The sequence below is a fragment of the Salvelinus alpinus genome, chromosome 3 (genome assembly GCF_045679555.1).
Source record: "Salvelinus alpinus chromosome 3, SLU_Salpinus.1, whole genome shotgun sequence".
Classification (NCBI taxonomy): Eukaryota; Metazoa; Chordata; class Actinopteri; order Salmoniformes; family Salmonidae; genus Salvelinus; species Salvelinus alpinus.
The window spans coordinates 73,250,131-73,271,742 of record NC_092088.1 but is presented as its reverse complement, the minus strand read 5'-3'; the positions used below and the strand labels follow the sequence as shown (position 1 = coordinate 73,271,742).

The following is a 21,612-nucleotide window of genomic DNA, read 5'->3' as shown; positions in this document are numbered from 1 at the left end:
CAGTGTTGTTTCTCGCTCCGTGCTTCTAAGTGCTAGAAATACCTACTGGTGTTGGATCTTCATTTGATCACTCTTTTGTTGCTGAGAATTTTCCTGGACAGCAGGAAATGCAAACATGTAGTGTATTTGAGTTTTAAAAAGGCTTTTAAAGTTTGTCATTTCCACTTTGAAATTTCAGACTTGATTTGCCCTAATGAAAAATGTATGAAACCCTACAAAAATATCCATTGATTATAATCAACATAATAATTCACAGTTTCTGTAGCTCCAGGACAATTTTCTTGCTGTAGAAAGCTATCTGAAATTGAGACCCTACATCTGTACGTTGTTAGGAGAACATGAGGCTAATTTACTTAGAAAACCAATCAATAACACACAGTTACTTTAGAGACTAGCTAAGGTAAAGGTGAAGGTTGGGCTTCCTGGCTAATGTAATGTGGGGGATCTCATCTGTATACCCTGATGAAGAGCTATTACATGTTAGGGAGCATCACGATCATCAGTGTGCTGGAGTTGGCCTTTTATTCTATCTGGTCCAATCTGTAGAACGTTGTGGAGTCTGTCAGGTTCCAGAAATGAACTCTGAAATGAGTTAGGATAGGTTCTTGTTCTAGCTAGAGACCCAGTACTCACGACTCAGGTATGAAACACACTCCTGCTGTTTCATAGGCATTTTTATGCTGTTCATAGGGAATTCATAGATATTCATAGGCATTCCTACACAGTTCATAACCATTCAAAGACATTTCATTAATCAGAATGAATGAGGAGTTGAGGAAATAAAACAATCAAATCTCTTTGAATAGATGTGTGGCTACATGCTTTGATTTGAAACTTGAATTGAGTGAGAGAACGCCCATGTGCCCTAGACTTGAGCATGTAGTACTTTGACAAACTGTACACATTATCTTTAAGAGTAAATACTTGCAGTGTGAGTACGTAATACTTAGAGTTCATATTTGCACATTACGTAATAGCTTATCGCATTTGCTTTTATTCAACAAAAGCTTTTCTCGCTCCCAAGCGTTTGCAAACACTCACAAGATTCAAGATTAGATTGAATCCAAAGTTACAGTCAAATGACAGAGCAGAGAACTGTTGACAACATTCACATATTGTACTGTATGTGAGGCCACACAGACTCAGAAGCATTACACCATTCTTAAAGCAGCTGTTTACTTTCATTTCCAGTTGATCTGATATATTTAGTGTAGGGGCCTCAGGGCCAGTGTGAGTGTACACTTAAGGTTTGGAGAAGTTCTGTAGCTTCTAGCGGCTTCCCTTACTTTAATTAGAGCCTTGAGTGTGTTCAGACTGTATGGGTGTGTTTATGAATGCACGTATGGATTACAGTGTGGAGATGTGTCAGATCATACATTTTAGTTTATGACTGCATATTATGTGAGTGTGTGTATTCATGTGTAAAGGACATCATGCTACTTGCTTAGTGAGTACCACTTCCGTCTGATTCGGCCCATACCTGGCGCGAACTCATCGTCGCCACACGAAAAGCTAGCTATTTTCTTTCTCAAGTGAGGACACTTCAGGCTAAGGAGTATGTTTAACACATCCCATGTGCTGCACATGCACATGTCTTTCCCTCTCTGTAGGTGAGTGTACTAATGTGATTATATTATATTTTCTCTGTCTGTTTGTATATGTATATCTGTATTTGTGAGGAGGACCCTGTCTGAATTAGCAGCAGACCTGTTGTTAATGTAAACCTGGAGCTGTCTCTGTCTCTTTGTCTCTGTCTCTGTCTCTGTCTCTCTGTTTCTCTGTTTCTGTCTCTCTTTCTGTCTCTCTCTTTCTGTCTCTCTCTCTCTTTCGGTCTCTCTCTTTCTGTCTCTCTCTCTTTCCGTCTCTCTCTCTTTCTGTCTCTCTCTCTTTCCGTCTCTCTCTCTTTCTGTTTCTCTGTCTCTCGGTTTCTCTGTCTCTCTTTCTGTCTCTCTGTCTCTCTCTTTCTGTCTCTCTCTTTCTGTCTCTCTGTCTCTGTCTCTCTGTCTTTGTCCCACTGTCTTTCTGTCTCTCTCTGTCTTTCTCTCTCTGTCTCTCTGTCTCTGTCTCTCAGTCTCGTTGTCCCTCCCTTTCTGTCTCTGTCTCTCTCTGTCTCTCTTCTCTCTCTGTCTCTCTGTCTGTCTCTCTTTGTCTCTCTGTCTCTCTGCTCAGTCCTGTGTTTTGTATTGCCTGGGATCCCCAGCAGAGCTTGGATCGTGACACTCCGTACGGTGGCTCATCATTAGATTACATACACACACTCACGCACACACACACACACACACACACACACACACACACACACACACACACACACACACACACACACACACACACACACACACTGTGAGCCTGGGACCAACCCCCAGAGAGAGCCCAGATCTCACCACACCATCTGATATAAATCACCCACAGTGGCTTCACCACATGAAAGACCAACGCCAGCCTCAAGCAGCTCTTGCTCTGTAGACTGATTGCCTACGGTGTGTGTGTGTGTGTGTGTGTGTGTGTGTGTGTGTGTGTGTGTGTGTGTGTGTGTGTGTGTGTGTGTGTGTGTGTGTGTGTGTGTGTGTGTGTGTGTGTGTGTGTGTGTGTGTGTGTGTGTGTGTGTGTGTGTGTGTGTGACTGGGTTGTTAGAGGAGTGTGTGTGTGTGTCCATGTGTGTGTCTGTCTGACTGCCCACAGAGAGGCTGAGGGACGCTGCATGTTAGAGAACAATATCATCTCTACCCGTCTCCGAGTTAAAAAGCTCAGTACATCTTGGAAATACAGCCAGGCAGACATTTTCCTCATCGCTGTGAGCGAAATGCATTTTTTAATCTCTGCAGAAAATAGGTCATAGTTGTGAGCGCTAAATCTGCCATTTTCCCTACAAAACCTTTTTTAGGAAGTCTGTATTTGGATGATGTCATTCAAAGGATGTTATCACCCTTCCTGGGCTTCTGTGGTTGTTTCACTATTAGTTAACCAACCAGGAGAGACAGTGTGGTCAGTATTGACCAGAATGTATTCTGTTTGAGTGTATACTTTGCTTGTGCTTATAGACAATGATGTTTCATATTTGCAAAAGTATCAAGCACATGAGTGCATTGCAATGTTTTTCTTATGCAGACTGAGAATGGGGTTCAAATTGTGATTTTGAAATGTATTTTTAGTGTTTCAGGTAAGAAAGACAAGTCTTGGTATTTTTATCCACTTTTATTCTGCAATATGACCAATATTTTCTCATATTCAAGTGTGTATGAAAAAAAGTCACTGATTTCTTAAAAAGCTAAATACAATAAGCATTAGATCAAGGCACATACAAGACTGGGCCAAAGAGCATTCAATGCACTTTGGTTTTCAGTTCAGGAATTCTTGAAAGATGGGACAATTGTCCCGACTTTCAAGAATCCATGAGCAACTTTGTAAAGAACAATTAACTTTGAAATTGTGGTAACATAGAAGTAGTAGTGTCTTCAATCTGGAAAAAAATACAAAATACAAAATCATAATCATAAACAAGGAAATCGGTGACGTTTGTATTCAAAGGAAAGCCATTTTTTTCTCTACGTCCTTTTTTCTTGCCCTGTTTATATCTAGGCTATGTTTGAGGGCCAAGTTATGGTACAAGGTACTGGAGAATGGCATCCATTGTAGTTTAGCCAGATAGAGATATAGGGGGGTTGTCAACCTGGCCACCCTACATGGGTTAATATGTTAGGAGAGGGTCTCCTCTCCTCCCCTAAAGGTCTGTGTGCTTCATATGCCCTGTGCTGTGTTCTACAGGACTTTATTGACACACATACACATACTCACTCACTCACGCTCCCAAGCACAATCACAAGGACACGTGCAGACACACACACACACACACATACACACACACACACACACACACACACACACACACACACACACACACACACACACACACACACACACACACACACACACACACACACACACACACACACACACACACACACACACACAAATGTGTTCTACCTGTGCTGTCTCTGTTTCTGTTTTTTCCAAACAGAAAAACTAAATGAATCCACACACTGAACAAAGCAAAGATGTAAAGCGTGACACCTCCATATCTAGTCCATGTTTCCAGAGATACACCCCTCTGGGTCTCTCTGGCTAGGTACATGTAGGCGACTGCTCTCTGCTTGTCTCTTCTCAGAGGAAGAAGGCAACACGCCTGCTGTCTCGCTGCTTCGCCCTGGTTCTTCTTAGTTAATCAGCTGTGCCCTAGTTTTGATCATCATGTCATTTCTTTTGCCTTTTTGTTGTTATCGAACAGCCACAAAAAGAGTGTGAAAGGAATGACCTGTGCTTTATTCTACAAGTCTGATTGTTCAACACAGCAATGAAAACCCACTTTCACAGTTGACAAGTCATCATATCTCAGTAGAACAGAGTTTGTTTTTTATACTTGGTTGTTAGGTAACCTTAAGCCAAAGGAAATACAGTACAAATTACTAAAAACCCCTAAAATATAGAATTGCAGTTTTAATTACAACATACACTGACCTGCGGCTCAGTGATGGGCCTACTGTCTGCAATGTGAACCATGTTTGTTCTCCTCTTCGTCATAAAATGTCCTTAAATATAAATTATATGGGCAAATGTACAGAAGAACATTGCTTTCCCAATCAGTCTTTTAGATCCAGTGTTTTATAACAATGTCTTATAGCCACTTAGTTTCAAGTCATCACCGAACGCACTCATTTATAATAAAATGTTCTGCGTTATCAATATCATGAATGGGAGTGGTCTGAATCAGGTATTCCACTGTCTCTGTAGCTCCTGTTGCTAATACTGGTCTCGCTGTGCGGGCTTTTGTACAGACTCAATCCATTCGGAGGGAAAATGGTATGTATCACAAACTCCTCTTTGGACACGGGCACGGGGTGTATAGGAATCATCTGGAAAGAGGCCTCTCGTATCTCCAAGATCGAGGTATCCTTCTTCGTCCCCGCCTCTGCGTAATCGTCCTTCCTCCTTCGGCCCTTGTTGTAGGTGCAATTCCTGGAAAACAGCGAACCCTTCCTGTGCACGTACCAGCACACGATCGCCAGCATTATCATTGCCAACAGAGCCACAGCCCCTCCGATGATCGCGGCTAAAGGCAGACTGGAATTGTTGTAAGGCTCCTTTTCCTGCTCGCGGTTCAGAGTGGTGGTGGGGTTGTAGGCCTTCAGAGAACTGGTCTCTGTCTCAATGCAAACCGGCGTCTCATCCGACAGGTAAATGTTGCTGGTCTCCATGGGAACCATGCATATCCTGTATGAGGATTCCGGTTCTAGAGCTGTTAGGAGGTACTCCGTCTTCTCCCCCTGTACGATGGTCTCCGTGATGGAACCAAATGAAGGGTTGTGGCCCAGTTTTAACCAGCTGAGCCTTAGGGCAGTCATGGGTACAGAAACCCTCCAGGAGATGTGCACTGTCTCTGCACTGCTCGACTTCACGCTGATCCTGATGATCTTTCTACCTGATGGTGTCGTAGTACTGCGGTGGTTCTTACTCAGTTCAGGCATTTTCACCACTGGTCTTTTAGTGACAAAGGAGGGCCATTGTGGATGTGAGGGGGGTAAGGTGTTAGAGACGGTGCTGGTCTCGAAGGTAGGGGCCCCCTGGCTCCCGCCCAAGTCAGAGCCTCCACAGTCAAACAAGTCAGTAGACAGATCCTTTATAGCCATGCCCTTCACCTTGTCCGGCCCCTGGCACATAAACCCTCGAACGTTGACTTTTGTCGGCAGCGACCTTAACCAGTCTCTCACCCACTTCATCCGGCAAGTACACTGCCATGGGTTGTTACGGAGCAGGAGCTGCGTGAGGTTATCCAGGTCTTCAAACACTCCTTGAGGCAGACTGCTCAGGTTGTTGCCCGATAGATCCAGTCGATACAGCTGCCTGAGGAAAGCGAATGCCCCGGCCGGTACCCGGTTGATGTGGTTGTCTTGGAGCTGCAATTTTTCAAGACTGGTTCCCGGTAAGTTAGCCGGCGGAGACGTCAGTGTGTTTCTCACCAGGGACAGCTCGGTGAGATTAATCAGGTTGATGAAGGCCATCTCGCCGATGCCACGGTTGTTGAGTAGGTTCCCGTCCAGGACGAGTCTCTTTAGGTTGATCAGGTCCTGGAGGGACGCCTCCGATATCGACGAGATCCGGTTGTCGTCGAAGCGCAGCTCCTCGATGGTCTGCGGAAGGCCGGACGGGATGGTGCTCAGGTGGTTCCTGGACAGAAAAAGTAATCTCAGGTGGTTGCTGTCCCTGAACGCTCCCTCCTCGATGCTAACCGCCGAGACAGAGTTATCATCCAGGTGTAGCTCCTCGATCAGTGGGATCTGACCCAGCGATGCATGCGTAATCATCCGAATATTATTCTCCTGTAGATGCAGCTCTTTGACTCCTATCGGCAGGTTTTGGGGGAACTCGTCCAGATTATTACAGTACAGATAGATCTTCTCAACATTGCTTAGCCTCTTCAGGTCGGTGGGAATACCAGCACTCTTGATCCTGTTGTTTTGGAGGAAGAGTACAGTAGCATCCAGCGGAATGCCGGTAGGAATAGAGGTGAGGCCTCGATCATTACAGTAGATGAAGGTCCCATCACACCGGCAGGCCGAGGGGCAGGAGGCTGAGGTCACCAGAGGGTTAGCCAGACCCAGGAGTAGTCCTACTCTGGTCAGGAAGAGGAGGAAGTTCTTGCATTGGGCGGTCATCTTGTTTGGAGGTTGTGGCGTATGGTGTAGTCTGGCAGTGTGATCACTCAGGAACCCTTGGGGAGGAGACAGAAGGGTAAAGTTAATGCACAAGGCCTTTAAAGGGAAGCCAACATTCTTGTTTCTAGTAATTGCTGTTTGCTTGAATTGTGTTGCCTCAAGCTCTTTCCGCAATAAACGTTCTGCAATATATTATATTGTTTGTAGGCCCTATGCAGACTGTTAAATTGATATAAATTGTTACTATTACGATTGACCAAACACAGAAAATGAATTACAGCAACTAGCGAGGCTAAAACTACTTTGAGTGCAAAGGACTGTTTTCAAGGAACACACATAATGTTAGTATGTACATTCTCATTAGATTTGGAAACTTCACAAGTTTACAATGTTTTTCCCTTTTCCTCATTTCTTGTTTGTAGATAAGAAAATCCTTTAACATCTGGCCTCTCTTCTGAATTCAATCCCTGTGCTTGGGCTTTAGCTTGTAAAATGTAATAGCTTGGCCTTGGTTGTTTTACACGTTTCTGTATCTTTCTCAAGGCTGCCTTTCATTGCTGCTAGAGTGTGTGTGTGTGTGGGGGGGGGGGTGCATGAACAAAGTCAGGCCTTGTAAATGAACTGTTGTGAAAACGTCTCTCTTGCTCTCTGTCTTACATTCATCTGGCCTAGAGCTCACAAGGTGGTAGAAACGTTTCTATTTACAGAAACTAAAGGAGAAAAACGGAAAACGTTCCTCAAGAAATAACCATGTCAGTAGAACAAGTCTTCAGAGGGAGATTCTCTGCTGGTCAGATTCCTAGGTAGCAGTGGCAGTGCTTTGCAGACTCAATACCAAATGTGGAACGATGTAAACCAAACTGCACTCATCAGTCATCCATTCACTAACTACATGGCTGAACTGTTCAGTGCTTGGCTGTGACTGGTAGCAATAACTGATTTAGAGCAGTTAATATTGCATGAATAATCACATTTCAGTTACCTTTTAGCACAGCAGTATATCTGTAAGTAGAAGTTGTCAAATGCTGTTTCTCTATATATAGCCACAAACACCAAGGAAACAACAAACTATTTCTTAACTAGCACTGCAACAACAAGAGGTCATGACCTCAAATTAATATGGCAAAACAGTAGGTGCAAACTGCTTGTCTGTCTTTCTCCTTTAGTTTATACTGTGACCAGTGAAGTGTGGTTTCCCTTTTAATTAGACAAGTACTGATTTATTACTTTAATTAAGCATTCATGTACTGACCTCTCCTTCCACCACGTCTCATTAGAAAACACACACACAAACACACATATACACACACACATACACACATACACACACATACACACACACACACACACACACACACACACACACACACACACACACACACACACACACACACACACACACACACACACACACACACCATTATTAGAAACCTTGGTTTCGTCAGTGAGGCGTAAAGAAGCCACAGCCAACATCCAATCATAGCTGTCATACCTGAAGGATCCGTAAATAATCCTTCTGCAGCCACACAAGAATCCTTTCCCCGTCCAGCAGATGGAGATGTATGTTGAAATCTTCTCTATTAATCCTTTTCAGAAAGGAAAAGTGTATTAGCGTAGTAAGAGAGAGAAGGTTATATTGTGACCCGGGTCAGTGTGTTTGAACTAAACTGATCCGCGTTTGTTCGCTGACCCTCCTCTTGTGTTGTCAGCCTGCTCAGGCCTCTCAGGCCATCAAAGGTTTTGCCATGGAAGATAAGCCAGTAGAAACAGCATCTCCACTCAGACTGAAAGACAAAGCTGCAGTCTTCCTCCTCTCAAAAGCACAAGATTTCGGGGGGTGGGGGGTAATATTAAAAAGGAACGTCCCAATGGTAGTAGTAGTAGTAGTAGTAGAGCCCTTGTATCATCCAACTCAGCAACTCCAATAACCCAAAATTAGATTTCTTTGTGTTACATAGAGGCCCCCGCCTCTTAGGGAAGAGATTTGAAGCTGAGGTTAGGTCCTCTCAGGAAAGGGGAGGGTAACTCCAGCAGGCTCTCCACAGAAAAGAAAAGAATACCCAAAGCTGGACTGAGCCATGCCAATACCAACCCTGCTTCCAAAGACTCACTCCAGGGCTGTATCACTTATGTACTCCAGCCTTGCAGGAAACACAGAATGCCGTTTTCCATGAATCCAGGGCTAGGGAAGTTCTAGATACTCCAGTAACAGAGTGGTACGTACTCCTCAGGAGACCCGTGGACGACAGGACAATGGTAGGATCGCTTCTCCCAGGCCCAGCCTCGTAGTAGCTTGTTCCCTTATGGCCACACACCTGCTCTCTGGACCATGCTGTGTCCTGCTTCTATTCCTGTACCCACACTATTCTGCATTGGTTGGTTCTCTGAAAAACAGCCAAAGAGACAGAGATCAACGTTATTTAACATCCATAGGCAATTAGCAATCAATGTAACATCTGTCAGACAGACAGTGTGTGTAAGTATGAGGAGGGAAGGGAAATCATTGGGAAACGTCCCTGGTCAAAAGTAATGCACTTTATAGGGAATAGGGTTCCATTTGAGACACAGATTTCAAGGTTAATGGATGTCATATGGCTTGCTGCCTGGCCTAAATGCAAAGAAACACACAGCATGGTGCCATTAAGTCTACCTCTGTCTGTTGAACTCCTTCTTCTTTCCTTCACTCTCATCAAACAATGCATGTCTTTTTAAATTATAGAGGACAATGCTATAGGGAAATTCAGAATTAATGAAAGGTGGATTCAGAAATCTCTAACAGAGAAGAGGTTGTGAAGATCCTATTTATTCTATGTTAAATCTCTGTATATGCTAAATCTCTGTATAGGCTAAATCTCTGTGTAGGCTAAATCTCTGTGTAGACTAAATCTCTGTATAGGTTAAATCTCTGTATAGGCTCAATCTCTGTGTAGGCTAAATCTCTGTGTAGGCTAAATCTCTGTATAGGCTAAATCTCTATGTAGGTTAAATCTCTGTATAGGCTAAATCTCTGTGTAGGCTAAATCTCTATGTAGGCTAAATCTCTGTGTAGGCTAAATCTCTATGTAGGCTAAATCTCTGTATAGGCTAAATCGTGAGGAATACAACTTCTATCAACAACACACATGGTATGAACACTATCCGGGATGAGATGGGTTTGCTTATGGGAGTTGAGACTGAGTCAGAGCCCCTAAAGCTTATTAAATGTATCTGTAGATCAGAGGGATTTATTTTGCTTTGCCTGAATTAGCCTGGGAGAAAAGCCTGTGCTGCTTCTCTTTGATAGTGGACATAGTTGGTGAGACCCAGATTAACCGCTGTGTTCACTGTGGATTTTCTTTTTTAAGATAAAACGTTTTTCTCCCCCCTAGCAGCTTGCTCAACCGTGATTGTGTGCATTGCCCTTTCCTCCCCCCCAACCCTAATATCAGCCCCTCCACTCCAGCACCACCCCCCATCTTTTCTGTGGTGATGGTAGAAAAGAATGTCTTTCCATATGAAAAGCGTCAGTGATCTAGACCCCTGTTTCCCTCTTGTTCCCTCCTGTCTTGCTCAGTTCACTGCCTCAGCTGACACTGCTTCGTTTTTCAACCGGAGCTGATGCTTCATTCTGGCCTGTGTCCTAAATGGCACCCTATTCGCGATATAGTGCAGTACTTTTTTTCAAAAGTAGTTCACTATGTAGGGAATAGGATGCCATTTGGAACGAAGACTTGGCCTCTGAGTTTCTGACTAAGATTAAAGAATGCAATCTGCTCTGTTCTCAGAAAAGAAAAGGGGTCGTTTCTAGACAGAAGCTATGACCAGGGCAACACGCCCCTGAGCAAGGCCCCCTAAGGCGGCCTCTCTCGCTCCTGAGTGAAATGAAACTCCCTCCTCTGTTCACACTGCTCAGAAATGTACATGTGAGATGAAGCTCATTTGAAAGGCTCATGAATACAACTGGGCCAGCCACCCCACCCGTGTCCCAGCATCACCTTTCGCCCTTACTTTCACCCCACCCTCCCTCCATCCCTCCCTCACACACACACACACTCTCTCTCTCTCACACACACACTCTCTCCCTCACACACACGTGTTGTACTTCTATCCTCGTGGGGACCTAAAATGTATTTCCATTCAATATCCTATTTTCCCTAACCCTAAACCTAACCCTTACCCTAACCTCAACCCTAAACTTAACCTGTGACCCTAACCCAAAACGTAACTCCTAACCACTAACGCCTGACCCTAACCCTAATCCTAGCCCTAACCCTAATTGTAACCCTAAACCTAACTCCTAAGCTTCAAATAGCCTTTGTCCTTATGGGGATGTGGGAAATTTCCCCATGAGGGAGAATTTTCCTTGTTTTATTATCCTTGTGGGGACGTTGGGGGATTTTAGGTCCCCACAAGGATAGAAGAACCAACCCATACAGACACACACACACACCCTCTCTTTTAACAACCTACTACTATGAATGCACCTTATATTAAACTTGGCCCGCTGGTGTTAAAAATAGAACTTAGTCTGCCAAGTTAATGTTATGTTTCCCCTGACAACACAATGGCATTATGTCCTTACATGTACCTCGCTCTGCTCTCTGCTAAAGAGTGTGTGTGTGTGCGTGTGCGTGTGCGTGTGTGTGCGTGCGTGCGTGCGTGTGTGTGTCTGTGTTCCACTAGCTGCCATTTAAGTGTGCTCCTGTAGAACATGGACGAGAGTGGGCAATTTAACACCTGTAGCCTATGGAGAAGATTATGGAAATGAGAGGCTTGTAACCCGATTACAGCTCCAGTCCTGAGATGCTGCTGTCTGATGACCACACGCACACGCACACGCACACACACACACACACACACACACACACACACACACACACACACACACACACACACACACACACACACAGTCTTGTACAGCTGAACTTGTGGGGACACACAATTCAGTCCCATTCAAAATCCTATTTTCCCTAACCCCTAACCCTAAACCTAAGAGTACTCTTACCCGAACCTTAACCGAAAAACCTAACCCTAACCCTAAACCTAACCCTAGCTCCGAACCCTAAAACTAACCCTAGCTCCTAACCCTAAACCTAATTCTAACCCTAACACTAGTTCTAATCTTAACACTAGACCACCTAGAAATAGAATTTGACCTTGTAGGGACCAACAAAATGTCCCCCAGTTGGTCACAATTTTGTTTGTTTACTATTCTTGTAAGGACTTCTGGTCCCCACGTCCACACTGACACACCACTCTCTCTCTCTCTCTCTCTCTCTCTCTCTCTCTCTCTCTCTCTCTCTCTCTCTCTCTCTCTCTCTCTCTCTCTCTCTCTCTCTCTCTCTCTCTCTCTCTCTCTCTCTCTCTCTCTCTCTCTCTCTCTCTCTCTCTCTCTCTCTCTCTCTCTCTCTCTCTGTCTCTCTCTGTCTCTCTCTCTTAATTAAATTTCAATTCAATTTAAGGGGCTTTATTGGCTTTATTGCCAAAGCAGGTGAAATAGAAAATAAACTAAAGTTAAATAAACAATAAAAAATGAACAGAAACATTACACTCACAGAAGTTCCAAAAGAATAAAGACATTTCAAATGTCATATTATGTGTCATAACGATGTGTTGCTCTCATAGAGAGAGACAAAGACAAAGGATTTGACTTTTTTTGAATACATATAGTGATTAATATCATGGAGCAACCTTCCTGGCTTGTCACCCAGTCTCACCCTAACATGATGACTGCCACTGACTCAGTGTCCAGCCTACAGTGAAAGGAACAGGTGACGTGTTACTAATGTAAGACTGACGCTAGTCCATGTGCACAGGGCTGGGGAAAGACCCAACATTTATTTTGCATGATGCGCTGAACCTAGAGTCCCTTTTTAAAAAGAGTTGCTATTATTGGGAGAGTTCTGGGAATAGGTTAGAGTTCTGGCTGAGGTAGGGAGGTGGTGTTTGTTTTGGTGGTGTGGTCTGTTTAATAGTATTGAGACTTTTTTTGTGGTGTGCTGCCGGGTAGTGTTCCTCTCTGAACCAAGTATGGGCTGTCCTTCACGGTTAGTGCAGACAGCTTGAGTCCCTGGCCTGGTTGGCTTCTTGGCTGCCTTTTTCCACGCTTATCGGGTTTCTCACTGGGGTGGCTTCATTCTATTGTTCATTACAAGACAAGCAGGAGGGCCCTCTGCTCTGGGAGATGTCCACTGAGGGGATTTGGATTAGATGTTCAAAGGTTTTGGTCAATCGTTTTAATAGCGTTCTCATATTTGAATTAATTAATTTTGTAGAGCTTTGTTTTTATACTGTATAGTTTGTTTTGATCTATAGACACAAACACACACACATCCACTTCTTCCCCAACACACACACACACACACACACACACACACACACACACACACACACACACACACACACACACACACACACACACACACACACACACACACACACACACACACACACACACACACACACACACACACTTCTTCCCCAACACACACACCAATGCTTTTAACAGTGATGTGAGGTGGAAAAGGGTGCAGGGTTTTTTGGGTGATGGATGTCTCTCCCTATCGTCCTAATAAGCTCCTCCTATAGACGGCAGGAGATTTTTGTAAACCGCCATAACTGGCTTCTGCTCCAATGAATGTGGACTAGCAAAATTTGTATGATTGTGTGTTGACACACACACACACACACACACACACACACACTTTCAGCTAGCGGAGTTAAAGATAATGTCAGAGACTGACACAAAACCACAGGACGTGATAGATTATAGCCACAGCTAGAGAGATTTAAGTCTAGAATAACAAGTCCTGCATCCCAAATGGTAACCCATTCCCTATATACACTAGAGCCCTATGAGCCCTGGTCAAAATTAGTGCACTATATTGGGAATATACAGATGTAGGATCTTAATTTGATCACTCTGGTGCAGGGGAAATGTTAAACTCGTAGTGTATTTTAGGATTAAAAGGGCTTCGGAAGCTTGTCATTTCCACTTCGAAATTTCAGATGTAATTTTCCCTTACGAACAATGTATCAACCCTTACAAAAATGTCCGTTAATTATAATCCACATAATAATTCACATGTCCTGTTGCTGCAGGATTATTTTTATGCTGTAGCAAACTGGCTCAAATTAAGATCCTACATCTGTAGTGCCATTTGAGACGCAGCCAAGGGCCTAAGACATATGCCCTCTGGACATAGATCCCAGAGAGAAAGAAAGAGATTTGGGAAAACTGAAGCAATTTGGAAACAATTTCATGGCTGTCAAGAAGTATTTTAGATTAAAACGTCTTTTTTAGTTTCTTTACAAAGTAAGTGATAAAATTACATGGACTGAATAATTAGAGGAAACAGTTAAAATTACCAAAGTTTCTGTGGTTAAATATTCAAGGGTTATAGAATTAATTTAAATCACTGTATAGTTCTCCATTGGGAAATCAATTATGTATTTGTACGTGTTGTAGTTTATTTATTTAGATCACAACATAGTTATAGATAGATTGCAACTACACACATAGCATGCTATGGAAATACTGTTGGTTGGTCAGAAGCCTAGAAGTGAGGCTGAGTCTTGCATTTAACATCTTGGAAGATAAATATACATTTTAGGCAAAAGGAAAAACAACAACCATAGAATTAGAATTCCCAGTTTCATTTGTTTTAGAATGTAGACTGTAGGTTATACCTTTTATTGATGCTTACCCTTACTGTCAGTTTATTTATTTTGTTTCCTTTCTGCTTCTGGCTTTGATTTTAGAGGAACAGATTTTTTATTCTTTAGGATAAATAATAGATTATTTTACTGTACCCCCAGGCACCTTCGCCAGCTGTCTCCATTTGTCACTATTCTAAGTAATTGTTAGAAAAAGAGAAAGCGTGAGCGAGGAGGGCCTACTGTGTCTACTGTGGAGCTACTGGGGCCCACTGGGTCTTACCCAGGCCTATTGGGGTGCAAGACACAAAAGAACATTCATGAATGCATCTGAATTCACAGTGAGGAAGACAGACAGGCAGGCCGTGTTTCAGAAAGAGAATCTATCATAGTTTAGTTTCAGGGATTTAGGTTTGGTGCGTAACCTCCCTTCTGTTGTCATCGGTTAGATGGGATGAACAACAACACTGTTACCAGATCATTTGGGGCTATAGAGCAGAGAGAGGGGATAGAGGAGGAAAGGGGTCTGGGGATGACGGGTGGTCTATAGAGGAGAGAGTGAGATAGAGAGAGAGCGAGAGTGAGGTCTGTGGTAGACGGGTGTCTCTCCATTGTAACGCTCTAAAAGGAAAGCTGCATGCTTTTTACCACACGGGGGTGGTAGGCACTGCAAGATGGAGGAACCAGCCGTGTGTGTTTGTGTGTGTGTGTGTGTGTGTGTTCGTGTGTGTGTGTGTGAGAGAGAGTGTGTGGACTGGTGCTTGGCTGTGTAGGTTGTAATCGACTAACAGAACCACTGTCAAGGAATGGGGGCTACTACTGTTCTAAAGGACAGCAGGCATGGGCATGGACAGCCAGGGCCTTAGCTTATTATACTGTAGGCCCTTTAGCCTACATTCCATGTTAACTCTCACATATTTGACTCAAGCAAATGAAAGGAATTGGGGTGCTTTGTGAGAAAAGCTCATTTTCCTTCTTGCCTTTTACATTTCTCTTCTTTATTCTCTTTATCTCTAAGTATAATTAGTGATTTCATTCTGGTGGGATTGGAATTGGTGATTAAAAATAGCCTTATTGTTTCATTAATGATGGATGGAATTGAATTAGGCCTAAATGTTGAGAATACGATTACAAATGTAGAGAATAATTGATTGGATTTAGAAGTATTGTAAAGGGCCTATCTAATTCTAAAAATTACCGCCTCAGTTTAGTCAAAATAAAAAGTTAAAGCAAAAATGTATAATATCTTTGTCTAGTAGATGACACATGTATGTATGGTTGAACGTGATGTAAAGGGACTATCTATTTCTAATCATTACTTCCTCAGTTTAGTCAAAATGTCCAAGTTAAAAAGGCAACAAAAGACATGATCATATTATTCTCAGTCCTTTGTCTAGATAAACACATGTCTGTAGTGACCTGGTTAGCCTACTAGACTGATCTATTCCAGTTAAGGAGATTCTTCCCTGTGAAAACCAATTGACCAGTGACTTTGCCCTGGGGCAGTCCACACAGTAGAACAATAGGCTAGCTCTGTCTCCCTACCCTGCCTGACTGACAGACTGATGTAAACAGACCAGGCTACTTGTCAATAGCTAGTAGCCATTTTGTTTTTTTTATCAGTGATTAAGACTTGCTTTCATTAGTGTAGCCCAGAGCAGTGTATTGCTAAATAGAATGCTCTGGTGTAGCCTATTGGAATCAGACATGCTCTTGTGATATCCAGTTTTTTTCAGCTATCTGCCAATAGCTACCATTTTGTTTTAATCTGTCGGGTATTACAGTAAAGTTACCTTTCAAGAACTTCCTTTTAAATGTGTAATCAGTTTGTATATTGAAACTACAGGCCTAGACATGTGGTTTTGATGTCCAGTTGTTTCTAATGTGAATTGTGTCCTGAATAGTGGATTGGGACTTAAACACCATTTCACCAAGATCAATGGCTGAGTTAATTTCATCACCCGATAGGCCTATAGCCCAACTACATGTCATCTGGCTTGCTGCCTTAGATGTTAGCAAATAACCAAGTCCTCAATACACACATAGGCTATGTCCCTATAACAACACTTTTGATCACAGGAGAGGTAACAAAACACAATTTCCAGTAGCCTTGTTCTTGCTACACTCTTAGAAGAAAGGGTTCCAAAAGGGTTCTTCAGTTGTCCCCATAGAAGAACCCTTTTGGGTTCCATGTAAAGTTCTAACTGGAACCAAAATGGTTCTACCTGGAACCAAAAAGGGTTATCCTATGGAGACAGCTGAAGAACCCTTTTAGGTTCTAAACAGCACCTTTTTTTCTACGAATGTTCGTTTTTTTTAAATCATAGATAAATAGCCAATACAAATCAAATCAAATTGTATTCGTCACATGCGCTGAATACAGTAGACCTTACCGTGAAATGCATACTAACAAGCCCTGAACCAACAATGCAGTTTAAAAAAGTAAGAACACCTGATTATTTAGTAGGCCTAATGCGCAGTTCAGTAACCTTGTGGTAATATTAGGTAGGCATATTTGATATTATTAGATAAATAGTCAATAGAGAATGCCAATTAAGACTGGACTTTCATTCACACTGACTACGCATCGTCTAATAGGCAAGCTACAGTATGTTGATCATAGGCTTAACATTAGTGTTGGAATCTGTTTGATGGAGACCTATTAAACCGATTACATAACCGGCTCAATCAGATAATGCTGGTGTTATCATCTAACCAAACCGCGCTTCCTGACTTCTGCTGTAGTCTTATGGATAGAGACTATGGGTCATTATCTTAAGATATATGTGATTGGGACATGAACGAGCTATGATGTTGCCTCTAGCTTATCACTATCTATTTTATGGCGTATTATACGAACATAACTGACTCAACTGCATAGGGTTGGCGTGGAAAACAACGCACCGAAATGTGAGCACGCTCCGGGTATGTGGCTATGGCATGCGGAGAGGGAGAGGAGCTTGTATGTTTATTGCGCACACAGAAAGAACACACCACACATCGAAATGCAGCTTGGCTACCCCTAACACCATTTGTGGTGAAAACGCACATGATGCACATGGAAAATTCCCTCCCAAAAGTCGAGTTGATCCATGTCGCTGAGCTTGTTGTGGCGGTGGGAGAGGAGAGAAGAGCGAGACAAACTCCCACCGTCTGCGAGAGCTGCATTTAGCGGAGTTTTCCCATCGTCTTAAGCTGCCCTCCGTGACAAACCTCCGCTCTCCTTCTCTACCAGATCAGCATCGTAATTAACTACACTCACTGGGGTGTCTTCCAGCTCCTCCGAAGCTTGCTAGGCTACACTCTTAGAAAAAAAGGTGTTATCTAGAACCTAAAAGAGATCTCCGGCTGTCCCCATAGTGGAACCCTTTGAATAACCCTTTTTGGTTCTAGGTAGAACCATGTTGACTTCCCTGTATAACCCTTTCCACAGAGGGTTGACATGAAACCCAAAATAGTTCTACCTGGAACCAAAAAGAGTTGTACCTGGAACCAAAAAGGGTTCTCCTATGCGGACAGCCGAAGATCCCGTTTGGAACCCTTTTTCTCTAAGAGTGAAGATGCTTAGACCGCTCATTCTTCCCAGATATACCACTGTAAAAGTTTACAGTGTAGTGTTTGTCTTTTATGCAGTTATATCTCCACGATTCATTCCATTATACCTGCACCTTCGGAATCCCTCAGTAGGCTATCCATTTGTAATTTGAAAGATATCGTAGTGAATAAGGGATAGAAAGATAACTCCACGGTCCCTGTTGCTTCCTTCCGCTGGGGAGTTGAGAGGGTTTGGATAAAGACTGTATTTATTCGGATCAGTCTAGTCAGTCAGCCGTATGAACGAGCTAGCGGAGCGACATTGCGGTACTCCGTCTTCGTGTTTGGTAGAACTACTTGCAATGCGGAGAGAGGGACAGACAGACACGGAGGAAAAGGCTGCATTGCCGCCAGAGGTAAAATTGAGCTGCGAGCTGCTGGTTTCTCTCGGAACGTATTGTCTACCCTATCAGATAAAATATGCATTTGGCAAGAGACACACGTCTAGCAAAGGAGCCTTGTGAGTTGGAAAGTGACTAGAAAATTAAGAATATTAAGGAATAATCTATGTGTTTTAGTTTTATTTAGTGCTCTATATTCTGCATAATTATCAACTCTTTTCAGAACGAGTTTGATTTTGCTGTTATGAGCTGTGTGGTTGAATTATATGCTATACAACCACATGCATACATTTTTTATGTTATTTGGTGTAAAATGCCCTCTTAATCGCTCACCATCAACCCAAAAAGAGATTTTAAAAAATACATTTGATTCTGAAAGAAAACCGATAGCCTAGTGACAAGGCATAAACCCATAGCTGCAGAAATATTTATGATGGAAAATGTATGCAGCTGTCCTCATTTGAAATAACCAGAAATAGATTTCTTCAAATCTGCTCACTTTTTTATTTCCTTCTTTAGAAAAATGGGGATACAGGAAAAGAGAAATGGAATAGAACTCCAGCACAACATTTAAAACACTTACCTCCTGAATGAACCAAGAAGTAAAAAAAAACTAATAAATATCCTCCCTAGAAAAGCAGTCTGTAAAATAGAATATATTCCAATCCAAAACAGGGAGGATAGAACATATCTTCAGATCCAAAAAGCCCAGTCTTGAACACCAGCCGAATGCTACAGTATAGCTCTGGTATCAGTTCTGTTGTCTGTCTGAAGCTGGAGCAGCAGTACTGGTCTGGTGTGTGTTTATTGGTCCTCACATACACACCACATACACACTCCAGTCCGCTGGCTGTGGTAAAGAGCCCAGCAATGGCAGGACAGATCGCTTGGGTAGAGCGCACTACAAGTGTGAACTTACATCAGCCTCTAGCGCTTCAATAGAGCTAGATAGATAGATGTCATCTGGGGGAGGGGCCTCGCTCGCTCTCTCCAGCTTGCTCGGTCCCCTCTCTTTCTCTCTCTCTCTCTCTCTCTCTCTCTCTCTCTCTCTCTCTCTCTCTCTCTCTCTCTCTCTCTCTCTCTCTCTCTCTCTCTCTCTCTCTCTCTCTCTCTCTCTCTCTCTCTCTCTCTCTCTCTCTCAATTCAATTTCAATTCAAGGGGCTTTATTGGCATGGGAAACATGTGTTAACATTGCCAAAGCAAGTGAGGTAGATAATATACAAAAGTCAAATAAACAATAAAAATGAACAGTAAACATTACACATACAGAAGTTTCAAAACAATAAAGACATTACAAATGTCATATTATATATATGCAGTGTTGTAACAATGTACAAATGGTTAAAGCACACAAGTTAAAATAAATAAACATAATCTCTCTCTCTCTCTCTCTCGCTCTCTCGCTCTCTCTCTGTCTCTCGGTCTGAGTGGTTCAGGGCGCAGTGTTGTGTAGCCGCTAGGGGGAGTAGAAGAAAGGGATTGGACGTTCTGAGCCTATCGTATGCGACGTGTGTGTGTAGCGGTAAACAGCAGTGAGAAGATGATGCTGCTCTGAAAGGAGAGGAAACGAGAGTACGCGCATTGCCCTGGCAGAGGGAGGGAGCGGATGGGAGTGTGTCAGGGAAATGTGGGTTGTACCGTATGTTTCACTTTTGTTTATAATCTATTTCACTTGCTTTGGCAATGTAAACATATGTTTCCCATGCCAATAAAGCCCCTTAAATTGAAATTGAATTGAAATTGAAAGAGGGAGAGAGAGAAGGAGATGATTCTTATCACTGTCAAATATGGGATACATACACTACCGTTGAAAAGCTTGGGGTCACTTAGAAATGTCCTTGTTTAAGAAAGAAAATTTAAAAAATGTCCATTAAAAGAACATCAAATTGATCAGAAATACAGTGTAGACATTGTTAATGTTGTAAATGACTATTGTAACTGGAAACAGGAGATTTTTCTATGGAGTACAGAGGCCCATTATCAGCAACCATCACTCCTGTGTTCCAATGGCATGTTGTGTTAGCTAAATAGTACCCGTAAAACACCAGTTTCAACATCAATAGTGAAGAGGCGACTCCAGGATGCTGGCCTTCTAGGCAGAGTTGCAAAGAAAAAGCCATATTTCAGACTGGCCAATAAAAAGAAAAGATTAAGATGGGCAAAAGAACACAGACACTGGACAGAGGAAGTCTGCCTAGAAGGCCAGCATCCCGGAGTCGCCTCTTCCCTGTTGACATTGAGACTGGTGTTTTGCGGGTACTATTTAATGAAGCTGCAAGTTGAGTACTTGTGAGGCGTCTGTTTCTCAAACTACACAATAATGTACTTGTCTTCTTGCTCCGTTGTGCACCGGGGCCTCCCACTCCTCTTTCTATTCTGGTTAGAGACAGTTTGCGCTGTTCTGTGAAGGGAGTAGTACACAGCGTTGTACGAGATCTTCAGTTTCTTGGCAATTTCTCGCATGGAATAGCCTTCATTTCTCAGAACAAGAATAGACTGACGATTTTCAGTAGAAAGTTCTTTGTTTCTGGCCATTTTGAGCCTGTAATCGAGCCCACAAATGCTGATGCTCCAGATACCCAACTAGTCTAAAGAAGGCCAGTTTTATTGCTTCTTTAATCAGAACAACAGTTTTCAGCTGCGCTAACATAATTGCAAAAGGGTTTTCTAATGATCAATTAGCCTTTTAAAATGATCAACTTGGATTAGCTAACACAACGTACATTGGAACACAGGAGTGATGGTTGCTGATAATGGGCCTCTGTACGCCTATGTAGATATTCCATAAAAATCTGCCGTTTCCAGCTACAATAGTCATTTACAACATTAACAATGTCTACACTGGATTTATGATCAATTTTATGTTATTTTAATTGACAAAAAATGTGCTTTTCTTTCAAAAACAAGGACATTTCTAAGTGACCCCAAACTTTTCAACGGTAGTGTATGTTTTTTATGTGGTGTGTATCAGTACAAAGTAATAAAGCAATGGGCAAAAACTAGAAAGAGAGGAGTGTGTTTCGGTCAAACAAGGGTTGTGTGAAAGCTGCACGTGTAGATGAAAGGTGTGTGTGTGTGTGTGTGTGTGTGTGTGTGTGTGTGTGTGTGTGTGTGTGTGTGTGTGTGTGTGTGTGTGTGTGTGTGTGTGTGTGTGTGTGTGTGTGTGTGTGTGTGTGTGTGTGTGTGTGTGTGTGTGTGTGTGTGTGTGTGTGTGTGTGTGTGCGTGTGCTCATTTGATGCATATATTTAGCACACTATGTTTTGTGCCTCTGCCACACACACCTGAGTCTCTGTGAGTTTGTCTGCTCTGCTTCTGTCTCTGCTTCCACCC

The 21,612-nt window shown here is 42.8% G+C and overlaps 2 protein-coding genes across 6 annotated transcripts in view; one reads left to right on the top strand and one right to left on the bottom strand.

Annotated features, from left to right (window-relative positions):
- The window catches only part of macrod2 (mono-ADP ribosylhydrolase 2), a 1,184,313-nt gene that overhangs the window by 176,695 nt on the left and 986,006 nt on the right, over positions 1-21,612 (top strand). The gene's annotated exons all lie outside the window — the stretch shown is intronic.
- flrt3 (fibronectin leucine rich transmembrane 3) lies at positions 3,181-19,209 on the bottom strand. Of its 4 annotated transcripts, none has more exons than XM_071393962.1 (4): positions 18,864-19,209; positions 8,803-9,094; positions 8,203-8,296; positions 3,181-6,766 (listed from the first exon to the last, which is right to left on the bottom strand). In XM_071393962.1, exon 4 carries the CDS (start codon positions 6,708-6,710, stop codon positions 4,743-4,745), a length of 1,968 nt encoding a protein of 655 aa, XP_071250063.1. In that variant the 5' UTR covers positions 6,711-6,766; positions 8,203-8,296; positions 8,803-9,094; positions 18,864-19,209; the 3' UTR covers positions 3,181-4,742. The 4 variants fall into 4 exon arrangements, with proteins under 4 accessions (XP_071250063.1, XP_071250064.1, XP_071250067.1 ...); XM_071393963.1 differs by having other exon boundaries at positions 8,822-9,094; XM_071393966.1 differs by having other exon boundaries at positions 8,935-9,094.